General features: G+C 38.1%; 1 protein-coding gene across 3 annotated transcripts in view; it reads left to right on the top strand.

The window, feature by feature from the left end:
• LOC128317139 (myb-like protein I) overlaps positions 1–15787 on the top strand; it is a 53932-nt gene extending 38145 nt beyond the window's left edge. Inside the window, exons 3-5 of one of the 3 annotated variants that reach the window (XM_053227581.1) lie at positions 10931–11610; positions 11707–12305; positions 12512–15787. In XM_053227581.1, the coding sequence (XP_053083556.1) occupies positions 11517–11610; positions 11707–12269 (657 nt within the window). In that variant the 5' untranslated portion in view covers positions 10931–11516 and the 3' untranslated portion in view covers positions 12270–12305; positions 12512–15787. Of the gene's footprint in view, positions 1–10930; positions 11611–11706; positions 12306–12507 lie in introns of all 3 variants that reach the window. The other 2 variants (XM_053227580.1, XR_008300657.1) reach the window with 2 other exon arrangements.
• The last annotated feature ends 6942 nt before the right edge of the window (positions 15788–22729 follow it).

Raw genomic sequence — 22729 nt, 5'->3', positions numbered from 1 at the left:
TCTATAAAAATGTAATTTTATATATATATTGCTAATAAAGACCGAATATTGTCCTCCGGAGAAGGAGGGTGCGTTCTGTATTCTTGTTATTTAAAACATTGCATTTGTTTTTTCATTTTATTCTCTTTTCCTTTTCTTTCTCTCTCTCTCTTTCTCATAGGAGTGGCTTTAATTGTCTATAAAATGTAACTTAATGTTCTCTGAGGTGGGAGAATAGCAGTCGGATTTGAAAAAATAAAAAATTAAAGAATGAAAGAACGGGAAAAAACGAATAAAAAAAAAAACGTATCCTCCATATTCTTTCCCCCAAACGTTTCTAAAATCCTCATGCAGTAAACGTTAAACAGGATTAACAGCATGCGCTAGCTACTGAGCTAGTGACGATGCCATGCTAACAATATGATCAACATATCAACAAATATTTTTATATTTATTCAATTTACTTTATGCCCATGCTGCTATTTTCATACTTATTTCCTGTGTGATGGTTGTTTTTGGTTTAGAAAACAGCTAAGAAGGAACGTAGTTTCATTAAAGTAATCAACAACAACAACAAACAACAAAAATCTGCTCGGTGACAAACTCATAACCGACTGTTTATTATTCCCGTGATGAGACGGAGGCCTTTATTGCCAAACATCTTCGGAATATGAAATGATTTTTTTGACACATGGGCAGATGTTTTGTTTTGTTTTTATTTTTTTTACTTTCCCCGTTCCATAATCCCTTATGAAAAGGTTAGCGCGCTCCCTTCTCTTATGTTTATTAATGAAGAAAGAAATCTTCACCTGAGAATTTGGTGATGAACACAGCAGGCATGCTAATGACCGACTGCCAGCTCCAGTCCAGCGTCACTATAGCTATATTTGACTATATATATATACAGTTCTGTGCAAAAGTCTTAGGCACATGCAAAGAAACGCCGTAGAGCAAAGATGCCTTCAAAAATAATGAAATTAAATGTATCTACATTTAAAAAAATCCTATAAAGAGCAGTAAACAGTAATAAATGAAACACAGTCAGTATTTAATGTGACGATTCTTCGCTTTTAAAAAATAAAGCAGTATCTGAGGTGCAGTGTGTGCAGTTTTATAAGGAAATGAGCTGGAAGTGTTACTGAGCATCTTGCAGAAGCAGCCACAGTTCTTCTGGAGACTTTGACTGTCGACTCGCTTCTTATTTCTGCAGCGAAACCCAGCAGCCTTCATTATGTTTTTATCTGAAAAGTGTCTCTTATGGAATCTGCTGCTTTCTTTACTGACATACAAACATTTTTCTGTAACGTTTCATTTTGTGCTGGAAAACTAATGTCTGGAATCTAAAATGTTTTTGTACTGAATCAATAATGTAGAAGTCAGAAAATAAACATCTATAACAAAGTTTGTACTAAAAAAATAGGGTGCCAAGACTTTTGCACAGTACTGTATGTTAAAATGTTTTCCATACATATTCCTTTTAGTGTGTGTGTATATATATATATATATATATATATATGAGGATTTATAGTCATATAGACTTTAGCCCAATTCTTGTTTTATTATCTAATAATCTTGCGATGATTTCCAGCATCGTACCCGTATATCATTACACACACACAGCTTATAGCGTGCGTATGGAGATAACCATAACGTACGTCTCTCACTGTACATATGCAGGACGTCATAAACGCATCTGACAACGCATAAATACTCCGTTGTGTTTCATGTAGAAAAGTGACATGGCCGTCTGTCAGAGGAAGAAGTCCTCCATTGCTACCCGATTATTTATGAAGCCATCCTTCATTTCCTGCCTCCATACATCACCTCTACACTACACAGGAAGGTCAATAATATCCATATAAAACCTGAGCAATGCTCGACATGACCCGGGAAATATCTAACACACACACACACACACACACACACACACACAGAATCGACTCGAGAGACTGTGGGAGCTGTTTCGATTAATTTATTTTTACTACTTTTTTCCCCTCCAAGAACTTCTGTCAAATAAGTCACATAGAAACCGACAACGCCTTTGCTAATGTGTTTTTTTTTTTTTTTTTTTTTTGCATCATAAGCACAATAAGAATACTGAACTGCTCTGCATTTAAATGAAATTAAATGAAGTTAATGTTGCATCACGTTTTGTTATAATTAATTCCTCATGGTTAAACTACTGCATCCATTTTTTCCTACTTGACATAAACAGATTTTTAAGAAAATAATCGTAGTTTTTTTTGTAAGGAGATGTTTATTTAATAAACATTTATGGAAGAAGTCTCCAGTGGTAATCATTGGTAAGTTGCTGTGGTGTAAGAGGAATAAAACACTTGGGGGCATGCTGTTATAGGAAACTAATCAACCTCAGGATGGTGACAGTAACTCCACTTCAGCACAGAGTGGGACATTTCAGATTCTTAATCTTTAATTATTTACTTATTAAAGGTGCAGATTGTAATTTTTAAAAGTGTTCCTAGACCGTTATTATTTGTACAATTTTTAAGGAAACCTTAGAAAAACTGATTTGCAATTTTGCCATGCAGTGGATTTTTGAGAGTTTTGTTCATTTCAAACATCTGTTTACATTTTTCCAGCCCAGAAATAGGCTCCGCCCCCCATTTAAAACATCCCTGTTTTCCTAAACAGCAAATCATAAAGCAGGCAAAGTTTCATGAGTCGCTTAAGGGGCAAGGATAAGACGTCTTAATGTTTTTATTACGCCACACTGAACCACTGTTCACCTGGCAGGCAGCAGAGGGCGCTAAACATTACTAATTGCAGCTTTAATGTTTGCTTTTGTAACGATTTAAATGTTTCTATTTGTTTGTGTTACTTATCTTTCGATTTCTGACTATGTATTAAGATCAGCTAGATAGAACGTTTGTCTCAAATTTCAGGATCCACACAGTGAGTAGCCTCATGTCTGTCTAAATGCATCTGATATTAAAACTGACGAATGTGATTACGTACACGTGTAACTATACAGTCTGCTCTACATCATTCATAACCACGCATTCTATAGACGTATACATTCACATATCGACGTAAGGAAGCCGTCTGGCTGTAAAACCACTTTTTCGGCGCAGAGTTTGACGTGTGAGAATAACAGCAGCTGAAGTCTGCACGAGTCTGTGACTTATTCAATTCACTGTCACCGCTCTATAAATATTTATATTGCGTGATTTGAAACATGACATTACGAGGGAAAAAAAAGAGCGTGTCACCAGGTGGAACGAGGCGAGGGAGAGCCGGTTTGAGTGACAGCGCGAGCAGATGCCGTATCTGAGCCTCCGATTGTGTGTATTAGCAGAACAACATGTAGGCGACGCCGCCGTCACACACACAGCCATTCACCCCGGAATAAACACGCAGTCATGATAAACAATCTGGGAACAGGTATACGCCGCTAAAATTAGAGTAGCGTGAAAATATGCACGAGCATAACAAAGCTGAATAACAAGACATCCTCATATTTCATTCCTACAAGATACATAAATAAAATAAAAGCTGAGTTCAAACAAGATGTGTCTGTTACAGCAACAGAAGTTTACACTTTTCATCAAAGTCTGATTAGCGAGCAGCGCTAAGTGTGCTCATAGTGAGTCGCACAAAGTCTTTTCCTAACAATTTAACGACACGTCTGAGGAAAACGTTGATGTTCTTGATGTTCTTTGTGTCACTTGTGCTGTCGCTTTGTCTGTATTAAAGACTTAATAGCTAAATCCTATCTCTGTAAATGATTAGCATCTGTTTTTAGCTAGCTTATGCTTACCTAGCAACTGTGTTCTCACGTGAATTATGAGTTTGTCGTGTAGTTGCCTTTCTAGAAATTGTCTAGAAATCAAAAATCATATTTTCTAGTTGAAAATCAAATGATATACAGTACCCCATCATAATAATTTTGTTCACATGACAAGATTTTTGTTCGATTTAGCTAGCAAATGTAACGTGATCTGTCAGACAGAGTGTGTTATGTACTAGCTAGCCTTAGCTTACTGTGTTATTAGCCTTCTCTTTGCTACAAACATCAGAAACTAGCCAAGCTAAGCTAGAGAATGGCTTTGAGTAAATAAATATAATGTTCTGCTGAATGAGATAAAGTATCATAATAATTTTATTTTAAATCTTTTTCTGGATTACGATTTTGAACTTTAGAAAGTATTCAGTTATTCTCTATTAGTACATCAGTGTTGCGCTGTTACTGTAAAATACTGATTATTTTCCTCTAACAGCACGTCCTCAAGTGTTTTATTCCTCTTACACCACAGCAACTTACCAACGGTTACAATCTTTATTCATTATAGAACAACACATCATACTTTTTATCCATTTATAGTTACGTTTAATGGTGTGGAACTTTGGTGAAATGAGTTGGTTCCTGTTTCTCGCTTACGTTACAGCAGCTTTAAACAGTCGTTCCCTCACCAGCCTCTTCTTTTTTTTCTTTCTCGTGAAATTAATAAGACAAAAAAACAGAAACGAGAAACTACAAAGTGTAAACTCCTGTCCTGAAGATGTCGGAAAACTAAAATTTACAGCTTTAGCTCTGACTTTTAAAAAGCTCTGACAGTGGAGACTCCTTCCATAAATATTATTATTTGAATCTGTTTATTATCAGTGCAGCGTCCACCGCACAATTCGCTGTGAATCGGCTGTTACTATAGAAACGATAACGTATTAATACGAGCGCGTTATTATAAACCTGCGCTACTGTCAGAGCTGCTGTTATAGAAGATTTTCTGTTCAACGAACAGCTTTAAAGCATGTAGGTGTATACATGTATACGTACAGTACATAGCTTTAAATACATTTGTGTCGTATACAGTGACGATATATCGGTACGAAGGCGTACCGTGATAAGAGAAACTAAAATATTTTTAGTAATACTGCACATTTTACCATTCTAGATAAAAACCTCAGGTGAGAAATGGTAGAAAACTGCATTCCTACGTGAAACTACATAACGTCGTCCTGTTTGTAAGCAGATACGGCGTAAAAAATGGTCATATTAGGTGACGGTTATCATACTGTGCATTTATCGGAGCATTTGAGCTTTAATATGAACTCGCTATTATATTGTGAAGAGCTGAAGAAGCTCCCTGAAGGAAAACTGATCTTCTTTAATACAGCAGATTGACAGCGAGTGCGATGGAAACTGTACACATTCCCGTTTTTTTCAGCCACTATCAGGCCCAAGACACCGGGCAGCGCCGTAAATTTGCCGATATCATTCCGGGGGAATAGGAAATGGGATTTTTTTTTTTTTCCTCTGCAGCGACGGTGAAGGTGAACGTCTGTCAGCGTGGTGTGTTCTCTTGTGTTGCTCTGGGCAAAGTCACGCTATTAATATCCACTTAATGACTCTGAGCATGCGGTGCATCTGCACTGACTTAAGAAGCGAGCTCACATCCTTCATTTTACATCTCTTTATTTCATTATGTCCTAATTGCTCTCGACGTGAGGCTTTGTCATGGCGTAAATGTATAAAAGAGACCATACGAATAAGGTTTGTATATACAATTACAGATAAGGAGGAAGGAAGGAGATCCAGAATATCTTCTTCACTTCATAATACACTGTACTGAGCTATTCCTGTATCAATCATCACCACAACAGACCAAGTTTAAGATCAAGATTTGTCTTATTTTCATAATATGACATAAAAATTATTCTATGTTCAATATTTTCTGCACTATAAGATGTATTTTTTTGTTCTTCTGCAGAAATGATCATTATCATCTTTATCATCTGCTACTTTCCATAACATTTTATATATAAATATATATTTTTATTCGATATTTTATATATTCTTAGATATTTCTATACACCTGCAGATCTGCAAAAAAAATTCTATAACTTTTTAATATATTTATATTTTTATTTCTATTTTTAAATTATATTTTATTCATATATTTACTATATATTTTTATTTGATATAATTGAAACATTAAAAGCAAACAGTAAATAAAATAAAATAAATTTTCATTATCTTCTGCTAATTTTTAATATATTTATCTTTTTATTTCTATTTTTAAATTATATTTTATTCACATGTTTAGTATGTATATTTTTATTTGATATAAACATAAACAATAAAAGCAATCAATACATAAAGTGAGTGATAGATTTAAATATATTTTTTATTAGATTTTTATATTTTTATACTTCTGAAGATTATAATTTTCTTTATAATATAATAACATATACATATATACAGTACATTTTTAGAATTATATATTTTTTATATTAGTTTTTTTGTACTTTGGCGGATCTGCTAATTTTTAAAAAATTGTTATATGTTTATATTTTTATTAATATCTTAACATTATATTAAATTTTATTACTTAGTAATTCATATTTTAATTTTAAATAGATACAGAAATAATTTTAAATTTGCGAAACCGCAAAGAGTACACAAGCTTCACAAGTACAATTTGCAAAAGTGGTTTTGTCTTTGCAGAAACGTTAAGCATGCTGAGGGCTTAACGAAGTAAATTTCACATTAAAAATATCGTTGAGCGTTGTGTTACTTTAGTGCGGAAATACTGTGTACAGGTTGCATAAAGGATTTATGGTGCATTATGGGTAATAATATAGTGTGCTGTGCAGTAAATAGGGAACAAATTCATTAAACATTGCACGAGTGACTCATAAATGTAGTGAATTGAGATTTTTTTACGTGTAAAATTAGCATTATACGAAGCTGTAAGCTGTAAATTAGGAACACTATAAAACGATACAGATTTGTAATTTGAACGCTTGCATCTCTTCCTGTGTTTACGTACGGTTTATTCTGAAGATATCTATACATCACTGAATGTAATAATGAGATTCAGTCATACATCGGAGTCCAAAAGTCTGAGTCTGCTACCAACACCGCTGTTCATTTAATCATTTCTCAAACGCTAACGCAATTTTGTCGAATGTTATTTCAAAACTCCATCATTCTTCACTAATATCAGTCCAGTGCACTGTGTCATAATGACTGAAAACAGCAGGGACGAGAGCAGACGACAATTAACACATATTTACCTACCACAGCGCTGTCCAATTCTGGATTCTGATTGGTCGGAAGGTGTTGATTAACTTTCTAATAATAACAGCAGCTGTGACAGGTTTATATTAATGCGCTGGTTCTGATGCCGTTTCTATAGTAACGGCTCATTCACAGGGACTCACACGGTGGACGCTCCACTGATAAGAAACGGGTAAAATAATATGGTATGTTGATATGGTGAAGTTTTCAGTGAGGAGATGTTTATGTGACATTTATGGAAGGAGTCTCCAGTGTCAGAGGTAGAGCTGTAACTTTATGTTTTCTGATGTCTTCAAGACAGACGAGTTTACGCTTCTTTGCAGTTTCTCGATCTTTGTTTTTCTGTCTGGTGGTGAAGGAACGACTGTTTATAGCTGCTATAACGTAAGTGAGAACAGGAACGAACTTGTTTCACGGATGTTAAATACAATTATAAATGGATAAAAAGTATGACGTGTTGTTTTTTTAGTAATGAATTGCTGCGGTGTAGGAGGAATAAAACACTCGTGGACGTGGCTTTATAGGAAAATCATCCGCTTCGGTGTGGTAACAGTAAGTAGGGTTAATCGTTGATTATTTTCCTACGCTAGCATGCCACGGGCGTTTTATTCCTCCTACACCACAGCTACACGTGGAATATATTATTATAAGATTGTGCATGTATAATGTTTAGGATAATCTGAGGGTTTTTTGTGAGAAATTTTGAGATAAAACAGTTCACCGTGATCTAAAAAAAGAGACCCAGACTTTTGATTGAACTCCACAAAAAATAAATAAATAAGTAAGTAAATAAATAAATAAATAAATAAATAAATAAAAAAGAGGAAGTGATAGATTTAGTAAAAGCAATTCGGGGAGCTAAAGGAAGAAGGACACCCTCATCGAGTCCCCTGATAGTGCGGGTGAAAATAACCTCCTCTCGTGGTTACGTTAGCGTCACAGAGTGTGTGCCGGAGACACATCAGCAATCCGGCGGCGCTGCTGCTTTTTTTTCTTTCTTTTTCTCTCTCTCTCTCTCTCTCTCTCTCTCTCTTTTTTAATCCGGGGGGTTTGGTGTGAGGATCTTGGATGTTGAGGCGGATGACTTCGGCTCTCGTCGGCGTTCGTGTCTGTCAGCTCTGACACGCTAATATCTCTGCGGCCCTCTGTTTCCGAGTCACTTTCATTTATTCGAAAACACCATTTCACACCCTGCTGCCTTTAACCAGGCATTATACAGCGGCTCGGGAGATTGAATCGTGACAGAGACGCCGGTGAAAAATAACCGGATATTGTCCGTGGCAGTCGACTCTATAAACCAGCAGCAGTGAAGAAGATTATTTCTTTCCTTTTTTCCTCTTTTCTTCTTTTTTGTGTGTGTGTGTGGGGGTGTGTGTTTGAAATAGTGTGTGGGTGTGTGTGTATGTGTGTGTTTGTGTGTGTGTGTGTGTTTGAAATAGTGTGTGTGTGTGTGTGTGTGTGTTTGAAATAGTGTGTGGGTGTGGGTGTAATAGTGGGTGCTTGTGTGTGTGTGTGTTTGAAATAGTGTGCGGGTGTGTGTGTAATAGTGAAATAGAGTGTGTGTAATGGTGTGTGTGTGTTTGAAATAGTGTGTGCTTGTGTGTGTGTGTGTGATATTGAAATAGAGTGTGTGTGTGTGTGTGTGTGTGTGTCTGAAATAGAGCGTGTGTATGTGTGTGAGTAAAATAGTGTGTGTGTGTGTTTATAGTAGTGTGTGGGTGTGTGTAATAGTGTAATAGTGAAATAGTGTGTGTGTGTGTGAAACAGTGTGTGTGTGTGTGTGTGTGTCACTGTGTGTGTGTGTAATAGTGTGTGTGTAATACTGAAATACTGTGTGCGTGTTTGTGTATGAAACAGTGTGTGTGTGTGTGTGTGTTTGAAACAGTGTGTGTGTGTGTGTGTGTGTGTGTGTGTGTGTGTGTGTGTTTGCGCACTCATTCAGATTCTCTGCGGCTGTCAGAACAATATCTCTCTGCTCGTCTCGTGACTTTTCCGTAAACTGCTTTTGAGTTCTATAAATTGACATTTTGCTTTAAATTCGTTGTAAAAATGCAAAACGTGAAACACAAATGAAACAGAAATACAGTTTATTTATTATTTTAAAATGCTGATGCATGTTTTAAACAAAGGACGTGTGTGTATTGGAACAGAAAAAAAATCCCCACTTAACACGCCACGCTCTCAATATTTTGTGCATATTTAACTACTGAATTTATTCATTTTAATCTTTGTTTGATCACCCAACCCCCCATGATATTACTCTCTCTCTCTCTCTCTCTCACACACACACACACACACACACACACACTCTCTCTCTCTCTCTCTCTCTCTCTCACTCTCTCTCTCTCTCTCTCCATTAGAGTTAAACCCACCGGCAAATAGAAAATGATATGCTAACGTATTCAGGGTTTTCCAGAGTCTCTGCATAATTTAGGCTGCCTCCCCGCTGGATTAATCTGATTGGACAGTTATGTAAAGAGAGCGAGCGCCGTTCGAGCTGTCACTCTCCGCCCGGGGGGGACGGCGCCAATCGCTTTTGACACGGAAAACACTTTTGGGAATATTGCATATATTTCACCCTCGAGACGTGCCGTAACACTCTGCGGGCGTTCGGAGAATTTTTATGCTATGGACGGTGTTTCATTTCTTTTATTATCCAATTATTCAGTTATCATCAGGGTTGAATTTCTGAATTTTTCTCATTTTTCTTTCTCCACTATCTCTAAGTAGAAAATTCTAGGTAAATATTGTAATAATTTGTAATAATTGCAAAAAATTTCAAACTAACTATCCGTTTTTTTTTTGTGTTTTTCTAAAACAAACATGACGTCAGTAACGTCAACAGCATCGGCATGACATAAACGCGTCAATTGCTGTGGAATGATATTTTTGCCACTGAGATTTAGATACTAAGTTTGTAAATAAGCATTTTTGTGCTTAGAATTTTTTTTTTTAATTGTATATCAAATGAAATTATGAAATTATGAATTCCAATAACGTTCTATTCTGTGACAATTCTGTGATAAAGTTTTGACTCTCAGTAAGTTCAACCAGATGATTTTCAACTATATATTCTTTATACTACAAGCAATAATTTATAGAAACCTCGTCATTTCAGTTTTCTTTAAGTAAGGAGGCGTTTGTTTAACATTTATGGAAGGAGTCTCCAGCGTCAGCTCTTTGTAACAGTCAGAACTAAAGCTGTAACTTTAAGTTTTCTGACATTTTCAGGACAGAGGAGTTTACACTTCTTTGCAGTTTCTCAGTTTCTGTGTTTTTTTTGTTTGTTTGTTTTATTAGCTTCAGGAGAGAGAAAAAAAGAAAGGCTGGTGAGGGAACGACTGTTTAAAGCTGCTATAACATAAGTGAGAAAAGGAACTAACTTGTTTTACAGATATACCACAACGTTAAATGTAACTATAAATGGATAAAATGTACACGTTATTCTTTAATAATTAAAAATTGTTAAGAGTGTCTGTGATATACAAGGAATAAAACACTTGGGAACATGCTGTTACTGGAAAATAATCAACTTTAGGGTGGTGTAAAAATCCTTAAGGCATCCTCATGTAAATACTCTTTATAACATAACCTTATTTTGCAAAACAAAAGTCAGAATTTTATTATTCCAACATCCCAATTGAAGTAAAAAATGTTTAAAATGCAAAAAAGAACGCTCATAAAACATTGATGCTGTCTAGTTTGCAAGATTGTATGTGTAACTTATGAGCTTATGAGCAACTTATGAATAGGCGCATCAGAGTTATTTCCAAATTCATTACAGTTTTAACATGAAGTCTGGATTATTGAAGTTATCAGCTGTTCAATACTGTTCATATGAATTGCAGTCCAAAGCTATCTTCATGGTTTCTAAGTGGTTCCATCCTCAGTAATCTCAATGATCTTCAGGCTGCCCATGTTGGAGGCCATCGTCAGCAGCAGCGAGTGATTTCCAAGTGATGAGAACTCCGAACAGAAGTAGGGCATCAGGATGGATCACCCTGGGGGCACCCTGGGACATAAAGCAGCCAGCCACTCCACCGTCTACAAACCTGAGTGAACGTGTGAGAGAGTGGGGGGGCGACAGCATCCAAACATCCCAGTTCACCACAACACTCTGTGCCTGTGAACCCTCCAGATCTGCTCCTTTACCTAAGAAAAAACTATTCACTAAAGGCTTGACTAAACAAATATGTTTTCAGCCTAGACTTAAACACTGAGACTGTGTCTGAGCCCCGAACACTAAGTGGAAGGCTGTTCCATAACTGTGGGGCTTTGTAAGAGAAAGCTCTACCCCCAGCTGTAGGCTTCACTAATCAAGGTACCAACAAATAGCCTGCACCTTTTGATCTGAGTAGGCGTGGCGGATCATAAAAGACCAAAAGTTCACTCAGGTACTGTGGCGCGAGACCATTTAGTGCTTTATAGGTCAATAGTAGTATTTTATAATCAATACAAAATTGGGAGCCGATGCAGTGTGGATAAGATAGGGGTGATGTGGTCATATCTTCTGGTTCTAGTAAGGACTCTCGCTGCTGCATTCTGGACTAACTGGAGCTTGTTGATGCTCCTACTGGAACATCCAGACAGTAAGGCATTACAATAATCCAACCTAGAGGTAACAAAAGCATGAACTAGTTTTTAACAGACTAATGCAACACTGTTTTCTATTCTTTCAACGTTAGAAAGCTATTACACTACTGCATGGAAAAACAACAACAACAGCAACAACAACAACAATGACAGCACCACCAACAACAGCAACAACAACCACAGCAACAACAACAGCAACAACAACAACAGCAACAACAACGACAGCACCACCAACAACAGCAACAACAACCACAGCAACAACAACAGCAGCAGCAGCAACAACAGCAACACCAACAACAGCAGCAACAACAGCAACACCAACAACAGCAGCAGCAACAACAACAGCAGCACCAACAACAGCAGCAGCAACAACAACAGCAACACCAACAACAGCAGCAACACCAACAACAACAGCAGCAACAACAACAGCAACACCACCAACAGCAGCAACACCAACAACAACAGCAGCAACAACAACAGCAACACCACCAACAGCAGCAACACCAACAACAACAGCAACAACAGCAACAGCACCACTGACAGCAGCAGCAGCAGCAGCAACAACAACAACAGCAACAACAACAACAGCAACAACAGTTTATATATTAAAAAAACAGTTAAAAATAAATCAGAACTCTACTGGCAGGAAGAATGAAAATGATTTTGAAAAAAATCTCAAAACATCAAAATGGTACAGTAACACAACAGTACACAGATAATGATACTAACTCACTAGCTTGCTAACCTGCTAATCCACTAACAGTTAGCTCAGTTTTCATTAAAATTTTTTTATCAGTAAAATTTCTTTGAAGATTCTGAGATTTCCAGAGTCTCCTGTCTAAGCTATGTGTGTGTTTGTGTGTGTGTGTGTGTGTTTGTGTGTGCTGCTAAAGACAGACTGAGTTTTCGTTTTTCTTCATGACGGTTCGACTCGGCCCGCTGCTGACACGTCAGTGGCGTTTATTAAGAGGACGACGAGTCTATCAGGACTCATAAACAGACTCGTACAGGCAGGAGATCCTTCGCTTCTCTCTGGGAGGAGAAGATCATCCATCAAACCCTCTCTCCTGAGCTGTGGACGATGACAAGCGCGGATCTGCTGCTTCTCTCCACACTTTATTCCCTCTCATCACCAGTCATCCTCATGGAGAACCCAGGATGCGGTTCTTTCCCATGGACCCTGCTGCATCTCTGTCAGAATGTTTATTTTAGTCTCAGGTTCTTGACGGTTCATTTTTGTTCAGATTTTTGGATCCGACTGAATATTTTCATTGACTAGACAGAAGTTTTCATTTGCTGTGTACGTTTAAACTTGTGTACATTCATCTTACTCGGAATTATGTCAGTTTTTACCTCAGTGCATTTGAGCTGCTGTATGAAAAAACATGGACGGCACCATGTTGGTCTTTTGTTAGCAACAAGCTAGTGAGCTAACTGTGATGAGTGATGTATATTTCCTCCTCACACAGTGAAGTGCAGAGTCAGTGTTACAGATTTAACAGGTGAATGCGTCTGTGTGCTGATTGATCGAAAGCTAATGTGTGTATATACAGTGTAACTCATTTAAAGCTAAGAAGTGCTGCTGTGTTTACTGCTGATGCTGCGAGCGGCCATTTTGATTTGACGTCACTTGCTGAACTCGGGGTTGAGGAGTTCCTGAGTAGGAATTCCGAGTTGTGGGAAGGTTTTTTTTGGTTGGAGGTCGGGAATTACACATTACGACCTCAAGTCGATTGCAGCATTAGTTGTGCTAGCATGCTAGTGACTCTGAATCCCACTGAGGTCTGGGTACCGAAAATCGGTACCCAAAATGCACCAAATGAAACATTTCGGTACTAACGAGTGTTGAAAAATATTTTTTTTGATACTTAGGACAAAAGTTATATCGTAAGAGTAAAAAACAGGTGCATAAAAACATCTTAAGTAGTTGTTAAGTCAGCTAATATGCTAAACATGCTAAAAATTTGATTAAACACGAGATTAAACTCCATCGAGAAGGAAAATTTTCGACTGCGTGAACAGCAGCACTCCTCTTTCAGCGCTTTAGATTACAGAATCCAGGCAAAACACCACGACCAAACACTAATGTTTTCAGGAGAGAATGTATCTGCAGGTCAGTTAGCAGCTAGCGACTGAGAAAGTTAGCTTAGTTGTCACATTTAGAACAGAAGTATCTAAAAAAAATATTGTTTTGGTATCGGTATCGAGTTCAGGATATCAGATCAGTATCGGTATAGAATAACAGAGCCCTAATCCCACAGCCTGCTGCGCTACACACATCGGCTTTTCCTAGCTGGATTATTATTATTATTATTATTCTGGAATCTGGAAGGTTTCAGGGATCCTCCACGGCATTAAATGTAACTATAAAAGGATAAAAAGTATGAATAAAAGATGACGGATAAAAAAATTTTACTTGTTGGAACATTGTTGTGAATTAAGAGAAATAAAACACTCGAGGACATGCTGTTATGGGAAAACAATCAACTCAAATCAGGGTGGGAATAGTACAGTATCTCTGCTTAAACATTATTATTATTATTATTATTATTATTGTTATTATTATTATATGAAGTGATGAAATCTGTCCTGCTTGATTACTATGGGATGTTAGGTTATGTTACGTATACCAAGTGCCAGGTGTCAGGTGTATGTGTGTGTGTGTGTGTGTGTCAGGTCCTCCTTTTTCACCTGAGCATGTAGCAGTCGTGAGTCTCTGTGTGCTTTTTCGCGAGGGAACAGCGAGCTTCATTAAGTGAGCGCTGTGAGATTTATGGACTGCGTTTTCCCAGCAGACCGGCTCCGGCGAGCGCCGATATGATGAATATACTCCACTCCGGGACTGGACTGGGTCAGGGGATTCATAACTCCACTCTTTAAGATAACTGCTTATGCTGCTGCTTTTTTACCGCGAGGACACTTGGACCTCGGCCCAATCAGCGGCTGCGGTAATTGCATTTCCTTGAACAAAAAAAAAAGCTCGCGAGGCCTCATTGTCGCTGCCGCGCTGTTCTCTGCCTCACTAATTGTTGGAGGTTCAGTAATTTCAAGGCAAACTCTGGGGTACAGATTGAATTGTGATGAGAATGTTTTTAGTGGTGTTTTTTTTCCCCCCTCTGTGAAGCTGTGTGTCTTTGTTCGTACGAACGCTAGGACGAACTCATCCTCGTTCTGATTAGCGAGACAATGGCACGCTTGGCTAGGCTACAAATGGAAAGCATAATGGCGGCCTTAATGAAAGGGGAAATGACATTTTCCTTCTGTGATCGAGCTGACGCGCCTTCATTCGCCACTCAACAAAAGGAGCTGCGGGAAAAAAAAAGAGGGACGAGACGCCGCCTTTGTGCTCCTGCCTGGCCAAAAATATCAAATCAATGCAGCCATTACCATTGCTAATTCTCTGCTAGGCGGTTTGCTATCACGGCAAATTGGCTCGGATGTAGTGTTAGTTCAGGTGTTCGACGTAATTGATTTTTTTTTTTTTTAAATGAAAAGGCTGAAAGGAGCTGATTAAAGCGAGGGGGTTTTGTGTATTTGAAATGAACTTCCTTTAAAAGGCACACTTTCCTCCATGAGCGATTGTTCAAGTCTCGTCCTTCGACTCGATAAGACCGTCGTGGTTTTGGGGCTCGTGTAGACGTCATGACCGCCGTATCTCCATTTTTATCAGCGACGATGTTTGCCTTTTTAATATGAGATTGTAAAGGAGAGTAAATGAAAGAGTCTCTTACGTGTCCTCTCTCTCTCTCTCTCTCTCTCTCTCTCTCTCTCTCTGTGCTGATGGGTTATAAACAGGGTCAGTAATGGAGGAGGAAAGTGCCGTGTATGGAGGTGATGGAGGTTTCACAGACGCTGACCTTTGACCCATCTCCTATCCGTCACCCTGACCTCACCTTCACTCCTCCTCTACATTCCTGAATCATCTAAATCATCCTCTCTCTCTCTCTTTCTCTCTCTCTCTCTCTCTCTCTCTCTGTGTCTCTCTTTCTCTCACCACAGAAACACTTCTATACTGTACAGTCCTCAACTTTGAGTTCAGTATCACTTCATATTTTTTTTTACATCAATTCATTAGAAATTAGAAACTCTTTTACTCACGTGCTCCGACAGTAAAAACGTTTGTTTCAAACTAAACACGGTGAAGCAGCATGTAGTTTTTATCCTACATATATTTCAAACCCCGAGACTCTTAGATGTGTGCAAAATATTTTTTTAAATTTAAGCAATTCAAATTTTTGTGCCTATCCTTGAGCTCATTTTATTATTATTATTATTATTATTATTAAACATAATATAAAATATTAGTGACCTAGAAAATTATAATGTAATAAAATTATAGAGATAAAGTGACAGTTATATACAATATAGTACAGTACAATTGACCTACATATAATTAACGTCTTCTTCTTATTATTATTGTTATTATATAAATATATAGTTTTTTTGGAACTGGAAAGAAATTAGTCCAGACTGCGGTGAATTCTGGGTCAGTTCTGCTCCTGAAGTCCACATCTATGTTGATATAAAGAATTAAAACTGGGCCGTTAAGGTTCTTCGGCTGTTCCTCTGGGAGAACCCTTAAAGCTTCCATGTAGAACCATGTAACAAAGTGTTTGTCCGTCTGAAAATGTTCCGAATCTATCGTTTGGATCGCTCACATTACCCTGTCATACCTAATTTGCATAAAATTGAGCAAATCTTAATTCTAACGTTGCTTGTTCCTCAGTAGACTCTCGTCTTTCACTTATAGTTGAACTTGTTAATGACTCGAGTCGTTTAAGCCTAAATGCTTTGGTGCTGTTTTGTGTTATTTTGTGTAAGCTCGTAAATCTGTGTGTAGAAGAATTATTTTTCACTCTGCATGAACAGAAACGCCGACTGAATCAGATTGATTCATGAAATTGATTCATTGAACTCACTGATTAACTGATTCACTAAATGAGAGCTGAGCGAATCTCAGTCACGGCCAAATGATTCATTGACTCAGAGGATGAGAAAGTAGGTTCACATACACAAACCTAATTAGATATACAACATACACAATTGACAAATGTTTATAAAACAACGACAAACAAATATAAATATACAAATCATGTAAATATATGTCAAATTGATATATCGAGGTTATTTGCTGATTCGCTGATTCACTGATTCGCTGATTCGCTGATGCTTGATCGTGGTTTGTAATCCCGAATCCCATCAGCAGCATGAAATGAACAAAAAGAGTGACTCTGATTCGTTCACCTTAGTGACTCGTTCAAAACAAGATGACTCGTTCACATTGTTAGTGTGAAGGCACTGTTTAAGTGTGTTTTTATATTGAAAAATGTCAGCAGTACTAAAAAAATACAGAAATTAAGCACTGAAATAAATAATTAACATATTAACATATTAATTCAGGGCTTAATAGTCAAGAATCAGAAGAGTCATATAGCTAGTAAGTGATTCAGTTGAATCAGTTGTATTCTAGGTGATTAAAAGTAGGCCAAGGAATCCAAATGTGTTCATTTATTAATTAGTATTTATTTATTCATTGGTATTATTGATATTATTAAAGTTATTGTTATTAAAGTAAGGAGAGGAAAGGGAAAAAAATGAGAGTGATCTGGTGATTAATCCTGATCCTGTGTGAACACACACACCTGTGAAAAGTGCGTATTATCTTATCACAACACTGCGTCATCACACACCTGACAACAAACTGTACAATTCATCACCGTCACTCCTGACACACCAAATGCCTCTCTCTTTCTCACTCACACACACACACACACACGCACACACACACACAGAGCTTTCTGCCCGTGCTGAGTGTATCTGACGTCTTTATCCAGTTTGCGGGCGTCGCCTTTCTCTCTGCTCGAGCTCTAATCGGCGCCGTTTCCACTCCAGTGTGTGTCGAGTGCTCTGGGATTTCTCACCGCTCTGACTCGCGTGACAGCCGAGCAGGTGGGAGGGAAAAACACACACACACACACACACACACACACACACACGAGTCAGACAGAAAAAGGAGGTTTATAGATCCATTAGAGTCTGAGATTGTGATGTAGATATGCTGTAAAACATAGCGTGAAAATCAACAATTACAATTTTTTACTTTTTATCCATTTATAGTAACATTTAATGTTGTGGAACGTCGGCGAAACGAGTTAGTTCCTGTTCTCGCTTACGTTACAGCAGCTATAAACAGTCGCTTCCTCACCAGCCTCTCTTTATTCTCTCTTTTCAAGTCAATCTTGTCATGTTACCGAGAAACCGCGAAGAAGTGTAAACTCCTCTGTCCTGAAGATATTAGAAAAGAAATAGTTCATCATATCAACAAATTCTTTAATCCGTTTATTATCAGTGGAGCGTCTGCCGTACGACTTCCTCCGAATGACCTGTTACTATAGAAACGATAACGTATTAGAACGAATGCATTAATATAAACCTGCAATTTAGCAAAAAGTTACAAATAATTTTCACACATAAAGTATAACCTTATTGATATTTAGATTTTTTTTTCTGAAAATTACAGCTTTACTTCTGACCGTCATAGAGCACTGACACTGGAGACTCCTTCCTTAAATGTAAAATAAATAATGAACTAATCCAGGATTGTGATTGGTTAGTCCTGTTTCTCAGCAGGTAGCCAGTACGATGTGATTATTGAACGTGTTGGTTTGACGTTTTGACGTGGTTAAATATGGAGGAACTGTAACGATGACTTTGATCTCACGTGAACATCGCTATAGCACAAAGCGACGTTTTGTGACACGTGTGGAATGAGCTGTGCTGTACGTGTGTTATGCCTCTGAATATTTTGTACATTTTATTAAAAAAAGTAACCCTGTTTAATATATATGTATATATATATATATATATATATATATATATATATATATATATATATATATATGGAAGCGTGAATAAGGGTTAACCTTCAGACGGCCTTGTTCTGAGAAGATGATCCATACTGCGCACTGGGAGGACAGAACCTGGTCACACTTCCCCTCCGTTCCTTACATTTCTGTCTTTGTGACTGGATCAGGTCCAATCTAAGCAAAACCGAGCAGCTGTTTAAAGGATCAGGCCTGAATAATGTCAGCGGCGAGGACGAGGGGATCCGCAGGTAAATAATTCCACACGCTGTTTGTCTCATGAGGGAGACTGGCCTCGGAAGACCTGTTCATCTTTCTGTACACACACACACACACACACACACACATGCTATGACTGCAGATGGTCTCAGTGTGCTTCCTCTGTGTGCTGACTTTAAATGAACACACACACACACACACACACACACACAACACAACACAAGCAGGGCGACATGACTCTAAGCGTGTGTGGATATTAAATTTTAATATCACCGTTTGCAATATTATCATGATAAAAAATTAATGCACGTACACCGAACCATTTATTTTTTGGGCTGCATAATGAACCCAGGCTGCGTCTCGTTCGACTTCGTCGTACATCATCATGAAACATTTCTTTATTCACAGACGCTCGCTGGTTAATGCGCTGAAAAACAAAAACACCACTAGGATTTTTGTTCAATTATCTCTTTTCTTTCGGAAAGTGTGGACTTGCAGGAAACATAGCTAGCTAATTATCTAACCAATTATTAGCTTCTCAGATTAAATAAAAGGAACAATAGTGAGAATAAATCACACAAAATAGCTCACAATAATAATAATAATAATAATAATAATAATAATAATAATAATAATGCGTATGTTAAATATCGTAAAATACCTGCACACGTCTGCGATAATTGCATGTTGAATATATTCTGGATTCTGATTGGTCAGAAGAGAAGGTGTTGATTAATTCTCTATAACAGCAGCTCTGACAGCAGTGCAGCTGCAAATCACAGGTTTATATTAACACACTCGTTCTAATATGTTACCGTTTCTATAGCAACAGCTCATTACGCTTCACTAATAATAAACAGATTAATATAATCATTGATATGGTTGATTATTTAACATTTATGGAAGGAGTCTCCAGTGTCAGCGCTTTGTAACAGTCAGAGGTAAAGCTGTAACTTTAAGTTTTCCGACATCTTCAGGACAGAGGAGTTTACGCTTCTGTGCGGTTTCTCTGTAACGTAACAAGCTGCAGTTTTTATTTCTTATTAACTTTAAGAGAGAGAATAAAGAGAGGCTGGTGAGGGAACGACTGATTACAGCTGCTATAACATAAGCGACAACAGGAATTAACTCTTTTCACAGACTTTAAATGTAACTATAAATGGAAAAAACTACAACATTTCGTTCTTATTAAATAAAACACAGTAATGGTTGGTGAGCTGCTGTGGTGTAAGAGGAATAAAACACTTCGGGACGTGCTGTTGTAGGAAAATAAACTTAATAATGTTTGCGGTGTTTTTAGTGACGTCATATACAGTATATTGTAAAAGCATAAATTTGATGTAAATATTTCAGATTTCCTAATTTTCCAAATTTGACCCCGTGCAGTGTTTTTTTTCATCTTTTATTCTATATGAATAATTTGATAATTTGAAGGTTTTTGGTGTGTGTCTTTGTGTGTGTTTTTCACTTCATACAGTCATTATCTATCTGTCTGTCTGTCTATCTGTCTATCTATCTATCTATATATATATATATCTATATATATATATATATATATATATATATATATATGTGTGTGTGTGTGTGAGAGAGAGAGAGAGAGAGAGAGAGAGGGAGAGAGCGAGAGAGACGGATATTTGTGCTCCCCAGTTGGTTTTGATGAGTGCGTCTCCGTCTTTTCCTCCTCCGGAGAGATAGATATCGGAGCAGCTTGAAAGCGAGTTGGGAAAATAAAGGCGGTTAGAGACAGGGCCATTTAAAAAAAAAGTGTTTTCATCCTCTCTGTGACATGTGCTCTGTTTTATTTTTTTCCTCCACAGGAAAACGATCGCCTTGTTCGCAAAGGGGGCTTTTTTCTTTCTTTCTTTCTTTCTTTTTTTTTTTTTTTGTAGAAAAATAACCAATTTCCTTATTGTTCCCTCAAATTAATAATTTCCACAATAAAAGCCGGGCGACAATCGGAGCATAACGAGAGCCGGTGCGATGTGGCCAAAACGTTCTCAGAAAAGAACAACTGCTCTCGCCGTCCCCTGTTCCCCAGATAATTATGAAAGCCAAGGAAACAGAGAGAGAGAGAGAGAGAGAGAGAGAGAGAGAGAGAGAGAACAGGAGCAGTGGTCACTGGGAAAAGGCGGCGCGAGGCGAGGCAGCAGCTGGTTCGAATAGATTGCGTGTGGGATGAATTAAAAAGTTAAACCTTTCCCGAGTTCTATTCAGATGTCTGGTGAGCGGTGATTAATCACGGCCGTCAGGATGTGTAATCTCCCCCCTCATCCCTCGCTTTCACTGGAAAACAAACGCAAAGCCACGCCGCCTCTGTCCAGAGAATCCGAGCCCTGTTTGGACAGACACAATACCCGATAGTGCAGCCGAGCCAAGCTGATAGAGGGATTCGCTATTATTCTCACTCTTCCATATGAGAAAATAAATATAGAGAGCTGGAACAAGGTGGCCATATTTACCTGCCGTGCATCGCTATTAGCAAATATTCAATTATATATTTAGTAAGTTCGATATTTTCATAAGATTAGCAGATAAACATGACTATGCATTATGTATAATCAGTTTTAATGCCTAATAATGAGGAACTGAGGCTTTATCCTCATTAAAATATACATGAATATGCAAATTAGAAATGTCTTCCTACCATGCCAGCTAGCCTAAAATTAGCTAAACGGCTGGTCAAGTGCTAGCGAGCTAGCTTGGAGGATGCGACTGGGATTTTCACCATGGTAACCACAATTTTATGGGGTTCATTCCTAGTATCAGCTAAGTTAGTTAGCTAGCTACCTAAGCATACACGGTACTTGTTGAGCCGACAGTAGTGCTGCTGCAAATCGCAGGTTTATATTAATATTAATACGCTCATTCTAATATATTATCGTTTCTATAGCAACAGCTCATTCACGGGGACGTGTATGGTAGACTACGATTTTTAAAAATCGTTGATATGGTGAAGTTTTTTGTAAGGAAATGTTTATTTAATTGATATTTATGGAAGGAGTCTCCAGTGTCAGGGCTTTATAACAGTCAGAGGTAAAGCGTAAATGAAATGCATCAAGCTTCATTTTTTTTTGGCTTATTAACTTGAAAAGAGAGAGAAAAAAAAGAGGCTGGTGAGGGAACGACTGTTTATAGCTGCTGTAACGTAAGAGAACAGGAACTAGCTTGTTACGTGAACACGTTCCTGTAGAATTACATGTAAAAGTGTGAAAGCAGCTGAACAATGTAATATCTTCCAAATGTTCTCCCTTATACATGATGCTGTATATGAGAACGTACAGACAGAAATTCACAGATATTATAATGAATGTGGCGTAATCTCATTGCGTTTATCCTCCTTCCCTCCGGCTGTGTGATCCTCACACGTCCAGAAATGCTGCATTATGTTTCTCTCCCTAATATCACTGTCAGTTCCAGAGAGTTCATCAAACACAGAGGAGACGATTTCTTTTAACTTAATAAAGTATTTCTCACAGATACGCTCATCCATGTGACAGTCCTGGCTCTAATCTAATCAAAACGTGTCCCGTACAATAGCGAGCGGAGGGAAAATCAAACTCGGCAAACGACACGACGTCTCGAATCTGCGGCCGAGAGAGAGAGGAGAGAGACAGGGGAGAGACAGGATAGGGAGAGGAGAGAGAGAGAGGAAAGAGGAGAGAGACAAGAGAGTGGAGAGAGAGAGAGAGGAGAGAGGAAAGAGGAGAGAGAGGGGAGAGACGAGAGAGAGGAGAGAGACAGGGGAGAGACAGGATAGGGAGAGGAGAGAGAGAGGAAAGAGGAGAGAGACAAGAGAGTGGAGAGAGAGGAATGAGGAGAGAGAGAGAGGGAAAGGGAAGAAGAGAGAGGAGAGAGGGATGAGGAGAAAGGAGATAGAGAAGAGAGAGGGGAGGAATGAGGAGAGAGGAGAAAGAGAGGAAAGAGAGAGAGCAGAGAGAGGATAGAGAGAGGATAGAGAGAGGAGAGGGAGCAGAGAGAGAAGAGAGAAGAGAGAGGAGAGAGAGCAGAGAGAGGATAGAGAGAGGAGAGA

The sequence above is a fragment of the Pangasianodon hypophthalmus genome, chromosome 21 (assembly GCF_027358585.1).
Source record: "Pangasianodon hypophthalmus isolate fPanHyp1 chromosome 21, fPanHyp1.pri, whole genome shotgun sequence".
Lineage (NCBI taxonomy): Eukaryota > Metazoa > Chordata > Actinopteri > Siluriformes > Pangasiidae > Pangasianodon > Pangasianodon hypophthalmus.
Note: the sequence above shows the minus strand (reverse complement) of the source record. Positions and strands in the feature narration are given on the sequence as shown.